The sequence below is a fragment of the Lepisosteus platostomus genome, chromosome 14, assembly GCF_059453375.1.
Source record: "Lepisosteus platostomus isolate fLepPlt1 chromosome 14, fLepPlt1.hap1, whole genome shotgun sequence".
NCBI lineage: Eukaryota > Metazoa > Chordata > Actinopteri > Semionotiformes > Lepisosteidae > Lepisosteus > Lepisosteus platostomus.
The window spans coordinates 8202185-8226411 of NC_142624.1; the positions used below are offsets into that span (position 1 = coordinate 8202185).

The 24227-nt window shown below is 39.6% G+C and overlaps 1 protein-coding gene across 3 annotated transcripts; it reads right to left on the reverse strand.

Moving 5' to 3' along the window:
* Positions 1-136: 136 nt before the first annotated feature.
* On the reverse strand, positions 137-23426 carry LOC148648847 (UDP-glucuronosyltransferase-like). Of its 3 annotated transcripts, none has more exons than XM_088606866.1 (5): positions 22438-23426; positions 9402-9533; positions 5852-5939; positions 4352-4571; positions 137-2081 (listed from the first exon to the last, which is right to left on the reverse strand). In XM_088606866.1, exons 1-5 carry the CDS (start codon positions 23314-23316, stop codon positions 1796-1798), a joined length of 1605 nt encoding a protein of 534 aa, XP_088462992.1. In that variant the 5' UTR covers positions 23317-23426; the 3' UTR covers positions 137-1795. The 3 variants fall into 3 exon arrangements, with proteins under 3 accessions (XP_088462992.1, XP_088462991.1, XP_088462993.1); XM_088606865.1 differs by lacking the exon at positions 22438-23426 and adding an exon at positions 14203-15269; XM_088606867.1 differs by lacking the exon at positions 22438-23426 and adding an exon at positions 12330-13317.
* Between the last annotated feature and the right edge of the window lie 801 nt (positions 23427-24227).

Consider the following 24227-nt stretch of genomic DNA (forward strand, 5'->3'; position numbering starts at 1 on the left):
ATGACAAAAGTGGGATAACAAGGAAACAAAAAGTTTTCTACTGATTGGAAACCTAAAAGCAACTTACCTTTAATAAAACAATACCACACTTAAAATCAAATTGTACAGTATGGATCAAAGAAATGGGCTTCCGCTATTTAATGATTTAAATATTGTTTTATTTTAACAGCATTGTTTTCAAAATATAATGAATGTGAATATTGCTTTAGAACAGAGACATCTGAAAATACAAACTTATGAATCTTTTGGCATTTGACAAGTGAAAAAGACAGTTTTGTGCAATAAAATCAGCAAGAAAAATTGAAGTAGCACATAAGGATGGCCCACACAAGGGTACATACAATTTGATATGTGCAACTGATGTTAGGAGATTTAGGAAGTTAGGTAAAAAAAATGTAAGACCTTAAATCAGGGCGTATTCATGGGTCCAAGAGGAAGATATGAACAAGATGGGCATATGGTATACTGAGTGTTTTTCTGAAGGACCTGAACCAATAATATCTTTTGTGACCAAAACTATGTGACAAGTAAACTACACTATAAAAGCTGCAAAAAATGTACTCTGCAGCTATCACATTCGGATAGCTCCAACACGTTATAACAGGATTGGAGGTAGTTTTCTGGCTACTGATCAGTGATCAGATAAAGAGAGTTTTGGAGGTAAAAGTCAGTTATGCTGCCTCTACAACAGCTGCAGTAAATACAACTGACGCCTTTCCATATTCCAGAGAATTGTTTGACATTGGTTTTTAGAAACAAAGCCTTATGAAATGTACATCTATTGAGTGGGGTTATCTGGTAATCTGGTGCTTTTATTGTGTCATGTGGTGGCTAAATCTGGTCAATGTCACTTAGGTTTCATGCGATGCATACAGAATGTCAACCAACTAACAGCAGGAATAAAAACATCTGACATTTTGAAAATGAAATCACTAGTTAAACAAGCTCTGTTTTCTAACACCGCATCTTGTGTTTTCATTTTTAAGGATGACTTTTTTTATTCTTTCGCTAAAAAAAACCCACCTTTAAGCATCTAGATTCATGGCAGTACAGTTCTTTCATTTTGCTGGTCAGGTGAAGAAAGCATTTTTAGAATACAAATTAATGGAAAAAAATAAACTCTCAGTGGTTTCAAATCTATAAAAATGTGATTCAGTATGGGCACAAATGTGTGTTGTACTGTAAGTGATGTCATATAATGTAGCAAGATAACCATTCCTTTGCATATTAATATTTTACTTACATTATCTTAGACTGGTGCATTATAGTTTTGATACTTCATAAAGTTTATATATACAACTATTAGACTGACTAAAATGTTGTCACAGAGATCTTGTGTTACTATTGTGTTACTATTTGTCGTTTGTATCCTGTATTATTGAGCCACCTTTTCTGTTCTTGAATCTAAAACATTTGCTTAAGCTAAATAATCTGTAATATTCATCCGTGTTTATGATTCCTTTTTCATGATAATAGTACAATATAAAAAGAAGGTGGGCTGATGTTGCCTTACGTTCGACAGAAATAGGTTTACAAACTGTCACATTGCCAAGCAGACAGAGCACAGTGCACCACAATCGGTGACACTTAAATCACTTAGCCTGGTACTGCTACACTGGGTTATAAAATCTGTAAATCTTTATGATACAGTTTTATTGTTGCACACAGCACAGATAGAACAGTTGGCAAAAATCTTTGTATAGATTAAAAATAATATCTTTGTTTTCGGTTTAGATGCCCTTTCCCTGGGTGTTTCATTTCTGCTCTCCATTAAGTCGGGTCTTTTGGACTACAATCAGTCTGACTTGTTCTTCAAAGATGGCTTCTTACAGCAACATTTCCTGAAGCAAAAAGCGCAGCTTTTTACTGTCACGATGACAAGAACCACCACAATGGTTATCAGCAGCCCAATGACATCCAGGGAGTGATACTGGATCCAGTTCAGTTCATGGGCCGCTGGTCTTAAGTGTTGTGCTCCTTTGTGTCTCATGACAAACTCTGTCCAAAATACTGCCAAGTCCATTGGCTCAACGGGTCGGTCTCTGTGCACAGCCGAAAGCTTTGTCATCTTCTCTTTATAGCTACAGGAAAAACACGAGAAGTACTGAGTTATTCCAAAATGCTGTGTTTGATGTAACAGTTATGAACCTGTTACAGAACCTTGCAGAATTCAAAAGAGAAACCTACTGTACAAGTTGCACAAACTATCTGAGAAAGGTCTGTTTCTGTTGTTGCACTTTTAATTACTCATTATGAGGGACAACACAGGGTGCGAGTTAAGATTCTACACTCCCTGGATCAGAAGGCTGTGAGTTCAAGTCCTCTCAGCAGACACTGGTGTCTGTGTCCTTGAGCAAGGTCTTTTTCTCCGAATTTCTGCAGTCCACCTGACTGCAAGAATGGGTTCCACTTTTACTGTGGGGTAGCCCTAAGATGGACCAGTGTTCCATTCTGGTAGCAGGCGTTTGTTTTCTGTCAGCTTCATGTCAGAGATTACAACATAAGCTCTGTCTTTAAAGGTGCTGGGCTTGTTGAATAGACATAAGCTGACTCACAGTATGATCTTTAGCTACAATGTTATTTCATCAATCTCATTTTGACCTTTTTTTAAATATAAAAACTCATATTATTTTTAATACTGTGACAGGCTAGGTATTCAAATGTCCTTTGAAGATAAACAACAGGTCTTGTTATCTTAGTAGTTTAGTGGTTTGGATAAAAAATGTGTTAATCTGGCCAGATAGGACTCTGATAATGAGGTACTCAGACCAGTCAGAAGTGAGAAATACAGTATTTCCAGAGAATGCAAAGAAGAAAAGCAACCAAGAAGATGCATGAAAAGAAGTGAAAGAATTTCAGCATTATAGCCAACAGGGATCTTTACCCCTTGAAACCCTTATGAACAGTTGATATCTGTTCTAACTGGTTCTTATTCATCAGATTCTGAATTTAATTAAAAGAAGCTTTTTGCAGATATTTGTGTTGACTCTCGAGTGTATAAATCTCTTAGCTCAATGTCTCAATATTTGAGGAGTTGTTTGAGATCATGATCTCCAACTGTATGCAGTAGTTTGTAAACAGCAACATTGCGTTGATTATTTTGTCTAACACTGCATTTGTTTGTTTAAACTATTGCTTGTCTTCTTAGCCACTAGATTGTTCACTTAAAGAACTACATGACTTAGCTAGGTATTCCTGATGAGTGGGAGGTTTGCTATTTAAACTCAATAATTTCCTTATACAACAACCAATGTGAATTCAAAGCATTTACAGCTGTGAATGTACAGAACTATTGTGTGGTGGAGATATATCAATTTTGGAGTCTCTATTTTTCATTTAATTCACCTTATCCCTACCACCCTAATACCAGCAGAGGACGTATAATGACAATGCCTACCTGTCAAACAAGGACTGTCAGGCCTCTCAACAGCTTATAGATTTCAGGCTCCACAGCACAAAAATCAGAGTTAACAGTGAAATAACACTGATGCTGCTCTTACTGAATTTTGCAAGTTCACAGGCACCCAGGAATCTTAGTCACAGCTTGTAGCAGCCCAGGCTCATAGTTGCAATGTAGAGCTAAACTGTTGTTCTTAATGTCTTGCCTGTACCGTATAAATCCTAATCGTAAATCAAAATTTACATGTAATAGTCGTCAAAGATAAAGTAATTCCAGAAATATACATGTGGATTCAGCAAAGCAAGGTAAGGGCGAAGGTGAAAATACTTTTGGGAGAGGTGATGGGTACAATCTGATCTTGTAAAAAAGCACTGGGTGGTTAGATTAATCAATTCATGATTGGAACAGGATCAAAATTAAAATCAATCTCAAAAGAATTTCTTCCCTAGCTTTGAGGGTGCAAGTATTTGGAGAAACCCTCTTGATTTTTGATCATCTCAGATTATAAAGTTTAACTCCACTCAATTTACTTTTTTTTTCTTTGGTGACTACCTCAGGTGGCACTGTAGCATTATGGTTACTATTTCTACAGTATCTCACATGTCTTGGGTCCTGGGGCGTGTTCTGTGTGGAGTCTCTATGTTTATTCCTGTGTTCAGGAGGGATTTCTCTTTGTGCAGGGGTTTTCACATGAATTTCTGTCTTTAAATTGTGCCTGCGTGCTTGTGTTTTTCTCTGTGTACCTCGAGATGGACACATCTCAAATGTGGTCCCATCTAGTGCTCTGTGCCTCTAGGATACACTCCAGGTTTTCCAGCACTTACTGAATTAAGCAGATTTCAGATAATGGATTCCTAGCTCCGTGTAATGCTAGTCATTGCCCAGAGGCAGATTTCCAAAGCCTAGAAGAAACTGCTTAGATGGAGGTTATTTTCAAACACATTTTCGCACCTTTTGTTATTAATGACTTTGTTGACGGCCTCCAGCAGAACCTCAGTGGTGATCTGATTGATGCTGAGGACAACACCAACACCCCGTGCCTCCATGCGATGAGCGTTATCGGACTGGTCCCCAAACAGAGGCAGCATCACCATGGGAACTCCATTGCAGATGCCTTCGTAGATTCCATGAGTCCCTCCATGGGTGATGAAGGCCCTGGCTTTAGGGTGTCCTGTCAAGGACAGGAAGAAGGGAAATCGTTTGGTAACTGGGGCACTATGTAAGAAATGCCTAAAGCATTAATTTATCAACAGTGTTGTTTTGCATATCATAGGATTGTAAGTAATTATAATAATAATTAATCAGTAATTTCCATTCTAAACATTTTAAAGATTTAAATGTCTTTCTATGTCTCAAACAATCAATAATGCCAAAAAACAGCAGGGGTACTTACTGTAATCGCTGATTTTGTCCAGCTTGTTTCTGATTGCAAATATGGTGTGTTTAAAGAATAAAAATAAGGTTATAGCAGAAAACAATCTGAATGTTTTGTGAATTACAGCAATTATGCTATTTCTGTCAAAAAGACGTATAGCATCATTGTTGTAATGCACAAACAATGGCATGCCTTTGTTTCTATGAAGGTAATTCTCCGGTTCTACTGATGAAACATTGTGAAATATTACAACATTTGTGATACAATGCATTTTTTTATTATACTGTAAGTAAAATACCATTGTAGGAAGGTACACCTGATGTGGGGCTTTGTTTCCCCTCTAGGGCTTTAAAGTCAAGTCTGGAGGGTTCTATGTTCTATATATTGTTCATTGTTCTATAGTTGTCAGCCTGTCTTGGCCAGTGGCTGGCTTCTACTGCATTATATTTCCGACTTATTTAATGGCTGTCGATGATGACTATGAAAGAAATTGAAAATCTAAATCTAAACCAAAATGCTGTGCATTTGTTTTTTTGGTGATCAGTCTCATGTTTTATTTTCAGTACCTTTTCAGCTTCTCTACCTGTCTGTGTGTCTCACGTAGAGCAAGTTGGGGGTATGCGTAAAGACAAATTCCTAATACAAGAAATTGTATCTGGCCAATAAAGTGATCTGATCTGATCTGATCTGATCTTACCAGCTTGTTGCTGTCACCTGTGTAACAAATGGAGTTGTTTAACAGAAGTTTGGAAGGGGGTCAAATTCTAACTTGCACTTTTATTGTGTATAAATACTCCCTGACTGCCAATGACTTCTGTACACATCCTATCTAGCTCCCCTCCCTCCACAGCAACTTCACCATGGCAGCTGCCTCCCTGGTTCATTCCCCATAAGTGAGGGGGTTGTGACAAATCTGCCTTATGGCCGCTGTTGTCATTTCCTCAGCTACACAAGCTAACTTCTATGTATTAAGTACTGTACCCTATTCCTTTAGATTCCACAGCCTGTTTAATTCAAATAGAATTTGAGCAAACTATTGAATATAGTGTGTAGCTGTGTAGAAAACACAAACAAACCCAATAGATCATTCTGTGGCAGCCATTTCATGATCTTGATATTATCCGGAAGGTTGTCTGGGATGGGTCCTGTGTACCTCCATAAAACCTGGAACGACAAGAAACCATACACATTTATAATGACTAATCCATGGTCATTCAACAAGAACGGCGAAGTGGCTTTATAATTAGCAATCTTATGACACTAGAGGCTATGAAATAAATTATTTTTTTGTCCACTATGATTTATGCACTACATTTCTGCCTTTATTTTTGTGTAACAATTTTTTTACCCATCACTTAATTCTTGAACTGTGTTGCAATGACTATTTTAGTTTTTTAATGTTTATTTTTCTCTTTTCCTTTGATCAAACAGTTACTTCTGCTTCTGCTTTCTATTTAAGTATAATAATAATTGCTTACACTTATATAGCGCTTTTCTGGACACTCCACTCAAAGCGCTTTACAGGTAATGGGGACTCCTCTCCACTGTAGGCAGCCATATTGCACCAGAACGCTCACCACACATCAGTGATCAGTGGGGAGGAGAGCAGAGTAATGAAGCCAATTCATAGATGGGGATTATTAGGAGCCCATGATTGGTAAGGGTCATTGGGAAATGTGGCCAGGACGCCAGGGTTACACTCCTACTCTTTTCAAGAAACGCCCTGGGATTTTTTAATGACCACAGAACCTCGGTTTTACGTCTCATCCGAAGGACTGCGCCTGTTTACAGTATAGTGTCCCCGTCACTATACTGGGGCATTAGGACCCTCATGGACCATGGGGTGAGCACCCCCTGCTGGCACCACTAACACCTCTTCCAGCAGCAACCTTAGTTGCTTACCCAGGAGGTCTCCCAGCCAGGTACTGACCAGGCTCATACCTGCTTAGCCTCAGTGGGTTGCCAGTTGTGAGTTGCAGGGTGATATTGCCTGGCATTTCTTGAGTTACCACAGAGCCATCTCAGTTTTCACTAGACACAAGTTCTTACTTTGTTTTGGGCTCTTGAGAACATATACTGTAACTTAAAGAGATTCACAATAATTCATCTTTGTATTTCAAGTCATTGTTTAACTAAGTTCAGATGTTAAATGATAATAATAAATACATTTATGAACACTTTTAGGCAGACTTCAAGCACCTACAACAACTTTAAAGTGAAAGTTCTAAATTCTCAGACCGGTCTGTGTGTCTCCTGGAGAGCAAGCTGGGGTATGCGAAAAGACAAATTCCTAATGCAATAAATTGTATAGGGCTAATAAAGTGATCTTATCATTTCAAAGTTGTTTTTGTTAAAGTCTTTTGCGTTGGCTTCTAACATTCAGTCTAAAAACAGGCTTTCCTGATTGTACGGCATAAATGGTCTGTCAGAAAAAAAACTTTAAAGGCAAATGTTTAAAATGTAAGCTTTATTCATGGGTCAACTCCGTACTCCACAAGCACTCAGCAACCAAGAAAGACTGGTATCAATTATCCATAAAGGAAAGCAAGCTAAATGAAAAGAAAGAATAATTCTCCACCCCTTATCCATAGAATAAAAAAAACATCAAAAACAAAACAAAAGCCCACAGTTGACAACATATGTTCTGATTTTTCTTTTGTCTTCTTTTTCCAGACAACAGAGTGTAGGGGAATGCTGAGCCTGTTTTCTTAATTAAAAAGATTTTGTTGTCAAACTTAAATAATCTATGTATCTTCTCCTTCAGTATTATCTGGCAGTCACAACATTGAAAGTCACACCTTGTTGGTGTTCTGTTTTGTACATCCCCATTTGTATAACGTTGTGCCAACAATGTGCCGAGCACATTTGTGAAACAGCACAGTGACTGAACGGGTCAATGCAGTGAAAAGCAAAGATCTCTGCCAGGTGAGATCCCCAGGTTTAACCTCACCTTGCATCTGATCTCTCCAGGAAGACCTCTAAAAGTATCCCGATACCCAGTTTGCACACTCGCACAGCAAGGCTTGAAGAATTAATAACTACCTCTCCCCATTTATGTACAGATTGCTGACTTCTACAGTTCCCCTGGAATCAGTCATCCAGATATCCAGCTTTTAGTCCCCATTTTACACCCCCATTGTCTTCTTTCATGTGTCTTTCCTACCTAAACACCCTTTTACTGTACTTCCTATACCTGTTCCCTCCAAAGCTGTCACTTTGTCATCCCTCCTCTAGAGTGCGCTCCGACCATCTTGTACATTATCACGTACACCTGTCCCTGGGTTCGCCGTCCTTTATTTAAACCCAGTGCACCGAAAGCTCGGGGCTCTGCAGTGGAAAACGCCTAGTATCAAGTTGCCCTATGTCCGCGGTTTGAGGGCCTAGGCTTCTGAATGGCGCCCTGACCTAACTGGGACCGGAACTCGAAGCGCCTGGCCTCGTCGTTCTGTTTTTAACCTCCTGTTCCTGTTTCGGATCCCGCTCCGTATTTTAACCCTGTCTCATCTTGGATGGATCACCCGGGTTTTTGGATTTTGGACTGCGCCCGGATTTCCCGTTTTGGACTTCCCTGGACATGCTTACCTGCGCTCCCCCCTTGGACCTGACTACTGTCTGCACTCTCCCCTGTTCGCCATCCCTTCCTTTCCTAACTGTGTTTTTCCCATAGCTCCCGTGACGATAACATTATTGAAATACAGAGTTTATCTCAACTTCTCTTGTCTGCAAGAAACTTGGTTTTAAGAAATATTCAATGGTTATAGGAACATTCATCCCAAAAATAACAAACCAAAGCTCAGAATTGCAACATCTGCCAGTTATTAATCTTGCTGGGGGAGGGGACAAGAAATACACCAGAGCTCACAGCCCAGTATGTGTTCTCTTGTTATAGCCCAATGAACAGAGAGTAAACTTCATAAAATAATATTATTTGTCTGTAAACAGGGAGGGCCTGTTTGTCATGATTGTGAAGTGCATTGTCTTTTTCCTTCATTGTTTTTTGAGAGAAAATCCTTGATAATCCAAATAATGCTTACAGATTATTTTTGCTTTTTGTAATTCATCAGTCGTGCTCATAAAGCTCTTTGAATTTGAATTTGTTTACTGTTTGCACTTTCAGCTCACTCTGATAACTCCCTGCGTCTGCCCTCAACAAAAGTCCCCTTAACTCATCTTTCAAACAATCAGACAATGCTCCACACTCTTCTCTTAATGTAGTTATTTGTTCTAAGTAATCATATATATAGGACTTGTATGCCTTGTATGTAAGGGACTTGTACAGACAGGCATACCAGATCACACTGTTCACGAATCATAATGTTAATTTGGTAAATTGAGAATTCGAGTGTATCTTGGGATGTCACCAATCATCAAAGAAGCCTTCAGGTGCAAAGCAGAGCTCAGTTTGTGAAAGCAGACAATCTAGTGCAAACACAACCTGAGAATCATCTTTTTGGATAGTACAATTCTTCCATTACTACACAAGATAGAAAGGATTTAAGAAAAGTTGAATACCATTGAATACAACATCTGGGGTACATTATAATTGCGTTACTAACAATGTTACTTCAGCAGCGCATATTTTATTCCCAGAAATGTTTTCCCATGCACTACAGCAAAACATGTTACCTTTTGAGGAATTCTCCGGAAAGCTTCGACAAACACGTTCACTTTCTCCATCGGCATCTCGGACACCATGGACCCTAGCGTGAATACCACAAAGCCATGCTCCCCAGAGCTGTTCACGAATGTCTCCAGCTCCTGCAAAAAAATAAGACAAGGCAGAATAAACGAAGGTGGACAACTGCAAAAGTTGCGATTGCGCAATTAATCATTTTACTACTAAGACCTTCCAAATGAAAAGTGGCTTCTTCCCAAAATATTGGATTGTCCAGTTTCACCACCATATGTCTTTGTCACTGTAATAAGCATTAGCCTTTCAGATGTGCTTGCATCTGCTATACTACTCCATTTTGCTTTGAATTTCAAATGTATTTTAGAGGAATAATAAAACTTTAAAAAACTGATGACCCCATTGACAAGTGTTACTAACTTACAGTGATGGTTCGGAGAACAAGGGCAGCATGCTGATGGGGGTTACATCATGGTTGACATTATTGCCAAATAGCATGGGGGCCCTGGGTTCAATTCTGGACCTGATGTTCTATCTGAGTGGAGTTTGTATGTTCTCCTTGTATTCACGTGGGTTTCCTCCAGGTGCCGTTTCTTGCCACAGTCCAAAGACATACAAACAGGTTAATTGGCGTCTGGAAAATTTGCTCTAGGTGTGAGTGTGTGTGCCCTATGATGGACTGGTGTCCCATCCAGGGTGTACCCTGCCTTGCACCCGTTGCTTGCTGGGATAGGCTCCGGCTCCCTCTGACCCTAAATTGGATGAAACAGTTTGAAAATGGACGGATGGACGTCTTGCAGATGGATAATGAAAACCAGCAGTCCGTATTAAAACACATCAGTATGCTGGAAAATCAATTTTTCTTTCCCCAAAGAGAAAAAAACGTCATGAGGTGGTAAAAGATTCACATCAATCTTTTGGGATTCTGTGCTCAGCAATAATTGAAACTTGTAAATGCAAGACATTTGCAAAAGTATCAAAAAATGACTTTTATAGTTGGTGCACCAACATTATATTGAACAGGAATTATATATATTATATTAGAAGTATTAACATATCAAATTCAGTTGATGTTCAATGGAGTTTAAGTCTGTCAAGCAGGGCATCAACAGTGTACTGACTTCGCCCCCTCCAGCATAGAACATACAGATGCCACAGATCTGTTGTTCGTGATGAATCTGTTTTTTGGAACAGGATGTCATAGTGTGCAACCATTTTTGATACATTACTTTATAGGGTGATGTAAAAGGCTTGTATGAACTAGGACTGTAATAAAAACACCTAAACATGAAACATAGATTATGTATGTTGACACCAGTTTTAAGTATTGTCTTAAATATCTCCAAGTGACCAGAGACAAAAAAATACTTTTAAGATATTATATCTGCAAATCAAGTGCAATTACCATCATGTCTTTTGTAATAAGCACTCTTAAAAAGTGATTAAGTATAATACAATCCCTCCATAGTTTAAAGTGCAAAGTAGACAGCTTTCTTAGGCTCACATTTCTGTATTTGCCTTAAGGACTATTACATCAATAATCAGCAGAATTATTTCTTTCTATAAAAATGTGTACAAAAATAATAAATAAATGCTTCCAGACAGGTTAAAACTTGCAGTTGGCAGGTTGCTTACCCACACTAATCACAGTATTATGTTCTGCTAAGATCCTCCCACAGGATTGAAATAACTGAAAAGCATGCATGCAGCGTAGACCTTCTAAACTGTTCAAAAGCTCATAACGCTTTTGTTTTAATTTAAGAGGTTTTGCCGCTCATTCTGACAAGGTATGAAAATTATATTAAATGTCCTTAATGTTATAAGGCCAAACTCCTTGTTGTTCCGTTTCCTCACATTTCTCTGTACACAAGAGTTAAGGTAAAAAAAAAATCACTACATGCTGGATGTTGGTTTTCTGCTCTGAGCTCTGTTTCCCTGAAAATATTGCCCCTTTTAACTGAAAATGAAATCCAGAAAGAATGTATGAGAAATAAGAAGACAAAAAACGTCAACCCTTTAAACAACAATGTTGTAATACACAGCACTCCAACTGAGGAAAGCAATATCATGTTTTCAATCGAAAAAAGGTCACCTAAAAAGCTGTATGTATTGAGAACAAATACTGCTCAATATGTCCTGGAAGTAACGGCAAATATTTAAAGGTGAAAGTCAACCAATAGGCAGTGGAAGTTCTGAATAAAAGAAATGGGCAATTTTTTACATAAAAATAATTTTTTGAAAACTTGTTTAAGTTTTTGTGTGATTAGAAAAAGTGAATCCAACACAACTCCCCCAAAACTAACTACTGTAACTTGACTGTTTTTGTTCTGCAATTCTATGCATACAGTGTAAGTTTTGTTAGGACACAGGGTGTTCATGAGTAATTTGCAATTTATTTAAGAAAATGTTGATTTTTATAGTATTTATATCCTATTCTTTAGGTCCTTTTTACAGTAACTTAACTCCTTTGCATGTAGATTTTACATTTCCATGCAGATAGGTCATGCTAAAAGCCTGCAATATTACCATCATCGTGGCAAATCATTTTCGTGAGCCATTCATTCTCTCAAATTATTCTCAAATCATTCTCGAAACCTGGGCCACATCACTGAGTTTGCTGTTTTTGAGTCATGTTTCTAAAACACTAAAATCTGTTTATTGATAAGACACTACCTATAATTTCATTGAATGTTACTTTCTAAGTGCTTACAATCCCTAATGATGAACTGATAATGATAAACATATACAGTACAGTATGTGTGGAAAGACGTAATGGTATAAATTAGAAATGACTTATTTTATTGACTTTAAATTCAAATGCTAAATTTGTATAGGGAACTTTAAGATACCTTTAGCCTGCATTCTGAACTGATTTGCTGACACTGAGGAATTAAACTTATTGCTGTATGACTAACAAGACTCACCGCTGGTAGCGCACTTTGTTTAGCACAGTTGATACCCCCAATGAGGGCCATATTGGGCATGAGGGGTCGAGGAAACTCCAAAGTGAAGTCATATTTCAGCAGCCAGATGGAGCCACGTCCTATTAGCTCTTTGTAAGTGACGTCCGTCTTTAAGAACCTGCTGGCCAGCTCGTCGAAACTGGCATACAGTTTTTTGCACAGGAAGGACTGCACGAGTAGCATCATGAAGTTCTTCACTCGCTGCGGGAAGGTCATGCGGTCCGTGTTTTCTGTGAACAACTGGGGCACGAAGGAAGGAGGGGACGGACACTGCGCAGCAGCCATTTCCAGTCCACATGGGATGCCACTTAAGAAGAACACAGTGGGCAGAGACAGCGTCTCCGCGATGATGGCGCCGCAGGGCAGGAAGGGGTCAGTGAGCATGAGGTCGTATCCCCCCTCTCGAAGACGCTGCATTAATGGCTGGTTATACAGTAGGCTCTCGCACCCTTTCACCTGCATGTTAGTGAAGTTCAGCAGCTTCTCGATGCCGAGGAGGATCCCCGCAAGATTAGACTCGTGGACAAACACACCGTTCACTAGGAGCTGCTCCTTGCTGTGCGGCACAGGAAAGTGCTCAGATCTGTAGTCGTCTGAACCCTTGATGAAGATGCTAGCTTCTGGCACCAGCACTACCACCTCATGTCCCCTGTGTGCCAGCTCCTTGACCAGCAGCTGCATGCTGAGCCAGTGACTCCCATCCACGGGCATGACCAACAGTTTGCCTCCTTCAACGGGCCCCAGGGCAGAAAGAGAGAGGAAGACAAAAAACCCCGCTACACCAATGCAGTGTTCTCTGGCCATGGCTCCTGTCTAGGAAGTTTAACTGCGCTATTTAAAGATTAAAACCTTGAGGAACGCTGAAGACGTAGACAGCAAAGAAGGGGCAGTACTCTGAATGTGGGCGCCCTCCCACTGCTTAAACAAGCAAGCAGGTTACGGCCAAGTTAATCATACAACACCACATGAAAAGCTAGTTTTCAATGGGAGTTTATTACGGGTTTTATTAATCATTCTTAGATAATATATTCTACAGTCTGGATTTATATCCACAGATAATCGTATCAGTGACCCAGGTACGATTACTATGGTCTCAAGAAGCGTTTTAACTGTTATTTTTTTACAATAACTGCATAATGCTACAGATAAGAGTTTTTATTGTAACTAACGTATTAACATTTGATTTTTTAAAACCTAAAAAAGGAATAGTCACGACATTCATTATTTAATGGGGAGTTCCCGTTGCGAAAATGTCAGTTATGCTACGCGCTGCAAAACAAAGTTGCACAGCCTACAAAACTAAATAAAGTTGTGCTAAAATGTTTTAGTGATTCCTTAATATATTTGCCTTTGACTATGTTTCCGATAAATAAAACTGTATGTCAGAAGGTGCTGGATGAGAGATGAAAAGGACAGATTTCAGTCTAATACAATAGGAACAACACTCCAAATCCGTGTTTAAACTTTAATTTGTCAATCTTTCAGAATGACCTAAATACAAAAGGGATTACATTAATTGAAAACGTAAAAAAAAGTATTCTTTAAGGGATTTTCAATTGAAAAATAATTTGCTAACAGACGCACACACCAAGCTTTCAGCATACACTACATACATAGAGAAAGTAAATTTAGATGAACAGCGCCACCTACCTATGAAAAGAACATCATCATAAAAAAATAAATTAAAACACTCAAATGAAATCTGAAAGCATGAACAAATTTTGATGGGACATAAAGACTATTCTTTCAAAAAGCATCCTGAAGAATTTCTGTGATCAAGAAATGACTAGCAAACATCACACCGTCACCATTTCGAATAAAATGCTAAGCTTACCAATGACAGAGCTTTCCGCTGAGCACAATTGATTCCTCCTATAAGGACCATGTTGGGCATCAGTGGCCTTGGATATTCAAAAGTAAATTCAAACCTCATCAACCACACTGAGGCACGGCTCATGATTTCTTCCACTGTGATGTCTCTTTGGAGCAAAGAAGAAGCCATGTCATCATACGCAGAGAATAAAAATTTGCAAAATAAGGGTTCTAGGAGATTGATTAGGAAATTCACGATCCGCTGCGTAAAAGTCATCTGGTCACTGAACTTTGTGAAAAACGTGGGAACAAATGATGGAGGTCGAGGGCACTGAGTGGCCCTGAAATCCAGTGAACAAGGAATCCCTCTTAACATGTAGATGGAGGGAACAGAGAGATATTCAGCCACAATTACTCCGCAGGGAAGTACAGGGTCTGTCAAAACGGCATCAAACTCCTGCTCCTTCAGATCCTGCATTAATTCTTGGTTATAAAAAAAACTTTCACATGTTGATCTGCTGAAGTTCTGAAAAAAATGTACAAAGCCCACAATAAACCTAATTTGTTCCATAGTTGAAACATCTTCAAAAACCTTCCTTTGCAGCTGATTCATCTCTCTTATCTTCTCTTTGGTGTAGGGCACAGGGAAGGTCTTGGTTGTGTAGTGACTGGAGGGCCCCATCTGCATACTGACTTCTGGAATAGCTACCACTACTGTGTGTCCTCTCTTCCCCAGTTCAATTAGCACTGGTTTCATACTGATCCAATGGCTCCCATCCACTGGCACTGCAAGGAGCTTTCCGCCCTGTACTGAATCCAGGAGGAACACACAGAGGCCAGCCAGCAGCCCAACTGCAAAATGCTGCCTTAATGCTTGTGTGAGAGCCATGCTGTCTGAGGCAGAAAACTGTCTGAGCCTGATTCTCCAAAAGAGGAAAATACAAAGGCCATCCTTCATTTAAAGTCAAGTCATTATTGGTGAACTTAATTGTAGGAGTGGCATAAAGGTGAAACTGATGGGGCTTACTGTGTGATAGTGCAAAGACCTTACTGCAGTGCTAGTGAGTGACACTCAGCCCTCAGCAAACTCACTCAAGAAATATATCCCTACCAGATTTTTCAGATTCCATTTCCAGCATTTTCTCTGCCAACATCGGTTCATGTAAACCACTTTGGATAGCGACAGGATGTCAAACTTTAAAGCATAGTTATCAAAACTAGGAGATGACAAATAGGTTTTCAGCAACATCTGTCAGGATCTACTTAAATCTGTATAACATGTATTAAAACTATTAAAACAGTTTGTTATAGTTAACATCTTCCCTGCCAGGAGACATAAGATGGAGGACATGGACACTGGGTAGCCTCAAAATCTAAGCCAGATCTCATTCCACACAACATGTAGATGGAAGGGAAGGAAAACTGCCACCAGGACTCCAAGGGGGGATAACGGGCCTGTCAAAATGGCATCAAAATCCTCCTCTTTCAGATCCTGCATTAGTTCCTGACTATACAGCAGGCTTTCACGAGTCATTTTGTAACGTTTTGGATTGCATTTAAAGCTGTTTAAATGTCGCTAACCTTTTAGAGTAAATTGAGTGTATCCAAGGAATATGTAATTCGTGTGTTTCTTCTGTATTTCTTTCACATATTCATGGATGTACGGCGCCCATTGAAAGCTTTGGTTGTACAGTGACTAGAAGGCCCCGTTGTTAGACTGACCTCTGGAATAACCACCACTGTGTGTCTTCTTTGCCCTGATTCCTCCATCACAAGTCTCATGTCCAGCGATTGACTACCACTGGCTGGGACTACCAGAAGCTTCTCATCTTCCACTGAATCAGCAGTGTGGAAGCACAGGCAGGCTAAAAGTCCAATGCTCAGAAACCATAGTCCCTGTGTGAGAGCTGTTCTTAGAAAAATAAACATCTACTAAATCTGTACCTGTGACAGAACAAGGAGTGTGTGCTACCTTGTTATCTGTCTTTCACTGAGTTTACAGATAAGGTAGTTAATTTGTAAACCCAGGTTAGGCATGCAGACTTTGCTTTAATTTTCCTATTGATTTAAAATGGGATTTATGTATCGATTTAAAACGGGAAATCAAATACTTTGATTTTCAACTTTTATTGTGCAGGCGTCATAGAAAAAGAGGGTGCTGTAAAATGTCCCATCGGCTCACTATTTGATTTTGATTCTAATTCGAATTGGATAAAAAACGTATTTTAAATGCATGTGAGTTGAGTCCGGTCTGTTTCAGGGAGAGCAGATCAGAGAAACTATAACACTAACAATAAAATATTATTTTATTTATTTACAGGCACTTCTCTAGATTGCTGATACATGCTTCAGCACTTCCTAACAACAGCCAATAGCCTGAGCAATACCTCACTGGACATATCTGGAAGAAGAGAGAGGAAAGTCTGCTTAATCCGATTCCATGTTTGCAAAAAATACAACCTATGTTAGGCTATTAGGCTATAGGCTATTGCATGTATAGTGTTTGCTGCTACTGGCATCAGATAAAAACTTTAGCATGATTATTCATCACTGTTTTGAAAGCAATTAGTCATTAAAATTTTCAATAACAGCCATGCCAGGGCGTTCCACTTACTGAATGCAACTCTGGGTGAACAACACAACCACACAACCAACTGCATCACCTCTTCCCCTACTCAGCTCAGAGATAAAGCAACTGCTTGGGGTTGATGGGGTTTAATTCATAAACCTTCGTGCAGGTTTGCATTGGTTTCCTAAGCAGGGGAAAAGGTATCTTTATATAAGGGTATATGGCCAGCAGCCATATCACTCTGCAACTCACAACTGGCAACCCACTGAAGCTAAGCAGGTGTGAGCCCGGTCAGTACCTGGATGGGAGACCTCCTGGGACAAACTAAGGTTGCTGCTGGAAGAGGTGTTAGTGGGGTCAGCAGGGGGCGCTCACCCTCCAGTCCATGTGGGTCCTAATGCCCCAGTAAGGTAACAGGGACACTATTCTGTAAACAGGCGCCGTCCTTCGGATGAGACATAAAACCGAGGTCCTCACTCTCTGTGGTCATTAAAAATCCCAGGGCATTTCTCAAAAAGAGTAGGGGTGTAACCCTGACGTCCTGGCCAAATTTCCCATTGGCCCTTACCTATCATGGCCTCCTAATAACCCCCATCTATAGAGAGCTTTATTACTCTGCTCTCGTCCCCACTGATAGCTGATGTGTGGTGAGCTTACTGGCGCACAATGGCTGCCCTCGCATCATCCAGGTTGATGCTGCACATTGGTGGTGGTGGTGGAGGGGAGTCCCCATTTCCTGTAAAGTGCTTTGAGTGGAGTGTCCAGAAAAGCGCTATATAAGTGTAAGCAATTATTATTATCTTTCTCATTGCTCGCTGAAGGATCAGCTTGATTCAAACCAGGTGAGGTCATAATGAGGAGACAGTGTACAGAATAAAGCATTAATACACAATCCAGACCATTGCGAACAACGCTGGACATCCCTGATACAGTAGTTTGGCAGCGTTGCTGGTTGGAAAAACACCCCATTTTGGCTTTGAGGGGAAAAGCCCAGATGGGAAAATGGATGTGGAATTACTGGGGCAGTTTGCCTACTTGCGTTTTTTGAGATTGAAAGTGTCTTTTATGTTCAGTTCATACTTCAGTTATCCATTTTATAACCACTTCACCCAATACAGTGTCATTTGGGAGCCAGAGCATATCTCTGCAAGCAATGGGCACAAGGCAGGGTACACCATAAATAGGACACCAGTCCATTGCTGAGCACACAGAGACACAGACACACACTCACACCAGGGCCAATTCTTCCAACAGCCAATTAACCTACCAGCATGTCTTTGGACTGATCTGGAGACCTGCAGGAAACCCACACAAACACGGGGAGAACATACACACTGCAAACAGATAGCCCCCGAGGGTCAGAATTGAACTCCGGACCCCAGCTCTGCAAGGCGGTGATGCTAGCCACTGTGTCACCATGCTGTCCTACTTCAGTCATTCCCTTTCAAAATACGGCAGCCCTGTTGAGTACTAACTTAGCTAAGTACTTGTGAAAGGCTGGCATAGAAGAAGCAGCGGATGGATGTGAACATTCTTTGTATTTGAGTATCATAGTAAGGTTTTAATACCCCTACACACATTTCACTATTTGCACAGCTCAGTCTTCATTTTTCCCTTGTAGATTTCTGGTCTTTGCCACTTCACTTAAAGGTAAACTGTGTGAAATAAAAATACTTTTGAATTGCATTACCTAAAGGGGGAATCAATGAGTTTATGTTTATTTCACAGGCATGGTAATTAATGTACAAATATGTCCTGGCATTTTGCTATTTACTGCAAATGTGTCAATTCATATCTGTTTTGACGTTTTCAAAGACTCTTCACGGGGAGAACAGATCAATATATTTTTCTTGGAGAAATTCCTCCAGCAGTATTGCTCTGAATATGGCCATTAAAGAAATGCTTCATCTATTCATTATTTTTCTGTTTTACTGTATGTATGTCCCACGCCATAGGCCAAAGCAACACTACATTTACACTCTATGGTGTCTTGAGTGAGAGAGAAGCTACAGTATAATAGGTGAAGTGCATACAATTGGGTAACCCACTACATTACCTCTTCCCCATTGAATTCATAGATAAGGTAGTTAATTCTTAATCCCTTCAGTTTGCAAGCCCCGAACACTCCATCTTAACAGGGTAAAGGGGACATGTGTCATTGCTGGGACTAGGTGAAGGATCACATGTTTCACATACAGCTTTATCAAAAGGCTTTGGTAAGAAGAAACCTTTCTTACAGTTCCCTATGTACGCCAGTTCAATAAATCAGCAGCTACAGAAAATCTTTCAGTCTCACCGGAGGCATTTACTGAATCATGAAAGTAAATGTAAAGTTTAGTAAAGCCCTCACAGTTTTCTTTTCTTTACTGCCTCCTAATCCTTTCTTGAAATGTAAAACTGTTTTTAGAAAGCATAATTAAAAATTGTGTTGACAGTTTGGGTTTAGAAGAAAGGACTGGCAGAGAGCTTTAAGTCCTGTTGCAATAATAGTGGCTCCCATGATTTCAGAATAGATACTCCTGTCTCTATAAATTGTGAGTTACAAGCAAAGATTCACCCAAGAACAAAGAGCTTTCAAAGCAACTCAGGGATAAGATTTTTAAAAGCACAGATCAGAAGAAGTGTATGAAAGCATTTGAAAAATCTCTTTCAGCATGGTACCGCCATGGTGCTGTCATGGTCATTAGGAATTGGAAGGCATCCAGACACTGACAAGGTCTGGTTGTCCATTCATACTGTGCAGCTGTAAATTAAAGCAGTGAAGAGGAAACTGGTTAGGGTAGCCACCATGAGGCTAACGATGAGTTTGAAAAGATTTTCAGTGGTTGATATGGGGAAACATGTCCAGAGGTCAGCAATATTTCCAGGCAATATGCAAAGGAGGCATGAACTGGCACTGAAAGATTTACACTCACATCCCACATAGGGTTTGCAAGAAAGCACTAAAGTGATACTGCCAACGTGTGACAAAAGTGACAGAAATTTACCTTTACAATGATCCAAAGCACAAGGCCAGAGCTACTTAAGAATAAGAATAAGAGGGACTTAAGAGAAAGAAAGAGAGTCAAAGATCCTTTTAAGAATTCATGGAAAGACTTGAAAACTGCTGTGCATAAGTAGCTTAAGGAAGCTTGAGTAAATCTACCAAGAAGATTAGGCAAAGATTGTGTGAAGCCAGTGTGGCAAGTTGGTAGAGATTTACCCGAAAAGACTTGCTTCTAAATGTGCTTCCACCAAACATTGAGTTCAGAGGGTTGAAAATGTATGCAAACAACACATTTCAATTCTTTCTCTTTAGTTTTTTGCCATTTTGAGCATCCGGGTTTTAAAGAAATGCTTGAGTTTAAAAAGATGTACAGTCTATGCATCGTTTTGTAATTTCACTAAATGGGACATTTAGGAATTGTTTCTTTTAGGCTTCCTCGTGCCACAAGAGGTCTGCAGCCAGCCTTGTGTTTCAATCAGGCAGCCATTCATCCCATCAATCTGCATCTTTATAATAATAACATTATTATTATTAACTTAATAATATGAATTCATTACACTTGCATTATATAGTGCTTTTCTGAGTGCTTTACAGGTAATGGGGACTTCTCTCCACCACCGATGGCCAAATATCAAACCCTGATATCCTGCCTGCCTGCTCATCTCTCAACACTAAGTCACCTGGGCCTGGCTGCCTCCTCGGCTCTCCGGAATCTCCCGGACATTCTGGCCTGTCAGCCTATCACACAGCACTGCCTGCAGGGTAACAGGAAGGGTCTGAATGCTTTTAAAAGCCACTGTTTATTTGGCTAAGAATGTACAAAATAATCTTTAAAAAAAAACACCACCCTGCTCTCAAAATGAAAAAGGATGCCCAAATATTCACATATATTTTGATGAGCTCGACATTGAATGTGAAATGTAATTTTGGGAGTTATTTCTCAGTATTTTACGCAGCATTGTTTGTATTATAAATCTTTGAAATTTCTAGAAAATCCCCTTCTTTTTGGGATTTTCTTAGTTTTTACTGCCTGATACTTTCGTGTGATAAAATGTTGTTTTTCTCATCTGCTCTGTGCTCATTCTCATGAGCTCTATCCTTTTCCCTCTTTCTCTTATGCTTTATATCCTTACTAGCTTCCTCAGTCCTGAAGAAGGTTTCAACAGCCCAAACATTATGTTTCTTCTTTTTACTCTTCAGTGTGGAATTTACATGTATTTGTTCCTTAACAGTCTTCATTACAAATTCAGCCTGTCATTTCTCAGAAATTAAGTAATTGATGATTTGGAATGGAAAATGTCCACATAAAACTGTGTATAAAACAGAGAGGCTGGAAATTCAGATTTACACGTTTCCTGATTTTTTTGGTTTTGCTCTGTGGGAGCAAATATCAGCGATGAATATACGATACTTTGCAGATGAAGTTTATAATTAAGACAAACTATGTGGAAGTGAAATTAAATTTGAGAGCAAGAGACACTTTTTTTGCACAAAAGGTTGCAAGACTTTGGAACTAGCCATGTTGAAGTTGAAACCCCGGCTTCTTTTAAGAAACGGATAGAAAACAAATCTTCAATCAAGCATTAAATAGAATTTTTTAACTAATGATCAGGAGGCTTAACAACAGACGAAATGTTTTAAATCACAGTCATTGCTGGCTTTTGCTTTATTTATATCTTCTCTTCTCAGTTTCATTGCATTCGTCCCACCTCCACCCCCATCTCCATCTTTGCAGCTACCCCTTCCTTACTTTCTCTTTCTGAATGGGGCTCTGACCCTCCTTGTACTATGGCCATGAAGCTGCCCCTTAACAAGGCACGTACTGTATACAGTAAATACTCAATAAACACTCACAAAGCATCTGAATTGGACGCTGTTATTCCTTTTGAGCTACCACATGGTTTAGACGGGTCAAATAACCTCCTCTCAATTTGTTTTTATGTTTTTTCACAGACACGTGAAATATTACTGTTTCCATTGAATCAACAGCCAATGAAAGCTTAAAGGGGAACTGCGATGCTATTTTCATATTTTTTTATTATATATTTATTCCTTAGAAGGAATCAGCACTGATGAAGGCATTTCAAACCACATTAAGAGTGAAATGGACATAGTAACTTGGAAAACCTCCAAGGTTAAAAGATTAAAATTCCAGGTACTGTATATGCCACACCACGGTCTGCGATTCAGAACAAGGCAACAAACTTCCGGTGACCCTATATGTGCCCCTATGACATAGTAAAGAAGCAGACTTGTGAATACATGTCTTTTAATACAATAGAAATGCTTTCAATTTCCAGACGGTTTTGCCAACAAATACACCTTGCGTGTTAACTCTGCATGCAGATCACACTGGAACATTTCTGCTGTGAAATGTCTTCTGCACAACCTGTACTTATTTGCTCATACATCACATTACATTAGTCATTACAGTGACTAATGAGCAGGAAGGGCAGCATCACATCACAATTCATGTAGTTTGCAACAACATGGTGACAGTACTTTCACAAAGTTCATGATTTTGAGCTTAATTCAAAATCTGCCATTTTTTCCCCTCTAGTCAATGAACTTATTTTGCTGCCGAGATTTAAGAACCGGTCTGAAAAATTGGGACTGCAGTTCCCCTTTAAGATTTAAGAAAGTAATTAAACTTGTTCTATATCTGTTTATTGTAATGAAATAAAAAACTGAACAGGGCATACCAGTGGAAGCGATTTCTTCACAGCACAGTTGATTCCTCCTATTAGAACCATATTGGGCATCAGTGGCCTAGGATGTTCCAAAGTGAAGTCGAACCTCATGAGCCACACAGAGGCACGGCTCATCATTTCTGCTACTGTGACACCCCTCTGAAGAAATGCCGATGCGATGTCGTCATACAAAAAATACAAAAGTTTACAGAACACAGGTTCCACGACACTGACGAAAACGTTCAGCACTCGCTGGGGAAAAGTCATCTGGTCCGTATTTTTGGTGAAAAAACGGGGAACATAAGAAGGTGGGCTGGGACACATGGTGGCCTTGAAGTCCAAGCCACAGGGAATCCCCCGCAGCAGGTAGACTGATGGAAGAGAGAGATATTCAGCCACGATGACTCCAATGGGTAATACAGGATCTGTCAAAATAGCATCAAACTCTTGCTCTCTCAGGAAGTTCATCAGTTCTTTGTTGTACAGTAGGCTTTCGCAGGTCAGCCTGAAAAAATGTGACATATTCTGGATCCTCTCCAGTCCTGAGGTAATTTTTTCCAGAAAGGGCTTCTGGCTAAAAATATTTTTACCCTGAGCATCCTGGAGGCTCTTCAAATACTCTTTTGTGTAGGGTACTGGATACGTCTTGGTGGTGTAGAAATTGCTTGGCCCCATCTGCATGCTTACCTCTGGAATCACCACGGTCACCATGTGGCCTTTCTGGCTCAGTTCCTCAGCAACAGCCTTGATTCCGTTCCAACGACTACCATCTACTGGTACTACCAGAAGTTTTCCAGACCTGGCTGAACCAAAAGTGCAAAAACCAAGAAGGGCTAGGAACAGAATTAAAGGACTCTTTCCCTGGATCAGTGTAACAGCCATCTTTCTCATTTCCAGAAAGAAATAACAGCACAAGGTGAAGGGAGGAGCTACTTCCTCATTGGATTATAAATCTCCTGCTTGGTCAAATACTGGAAGCTGCAGGCTGCATAGTTTTCTTTTCAGCTACTACAGAGGCACAAATCACCCTGAGCTGAGCACAACAGACTCATCAAAGCCAGCTCAGCTAAAGTTAGAAGTTTGTACAGTATTAACAGATTCTCAAACAGAAAAACAGATAATGATTTACTTTGAAAAGGTATAAAGTTCACTATTCTGATTGAAACCACTTGTATCTTAAGTAGAAAATACCGTATTTGCTGTTAGTATTTGCATGGAAGTGAACAAGTATGTCTTCCATGCACCACCTTAAATTTGCTCTCAAACACCCATGTAGATGAAACCCCATATGTTTCTCAAACAATTTTAATACATATTTTTATATGTTTGTAATCCTATGTTTGTGCAATATGGTGTAAGTCTTAGAAATCTTATATAGATTCGGGAGCTATGATATAGTATTCATGTATATTCATCAGTATTCATCAATTATTTATTCAAAGTCTACACTACAAGAATTTCGATAATTTTTTACAGTTTAATTTAGGGGTGAAGGTTAAGACTACCTTAAAATCATTCTAGTTGGTTTTAAGTCATTCTAGTTAATATAATAATGCCGTAATTTATCTAATAGTTAATGCAACATTATTACCACAATATGAGGTAACAATACCCTTAATGAAAATTACAGATAAATTTCTATCAATAAGAACAAAACTAAAGGAAATATTGAAGAAAAAATATTGTAGCACTCCAGGGTTCACATGGGTATGCACCCTCACCTCTGCCACCTCAGGTCGGCCCCCCACCATCGGGGACTCAAACTCAGGCCTCTGGCACCACTCAACAGGGACCCAGCCAGT

What these genes read in the sequence shown, in the direction of transcription:
- LOC148648847 (XM_088606865.1), bottom strand. Translation starts at nt 15,138, where the DNA reads ATGAAGGATGGCCTTTGTATTTTCCTCTTTTGGAGAATCAGGCTCAGA. An exon ending in AGCGGAAAGCTCTGTCATTG is followed by an intron (nt 9,534 to 14,202) that starts GTAAGCTTAGCA and finishes ATTTTTTTGCAG; the next exon opens with GAGCTGGAGACATTCGTGAA. An exon ending in TCCGGAGAATTCCTCAAAAG is followed by an intron (nt 5,940 to 9,401) that starts GTAACATGTTTT and finishes TTGTCGTTCCAG; the next exon opens with GTTTTATGGAGGTACACAGG.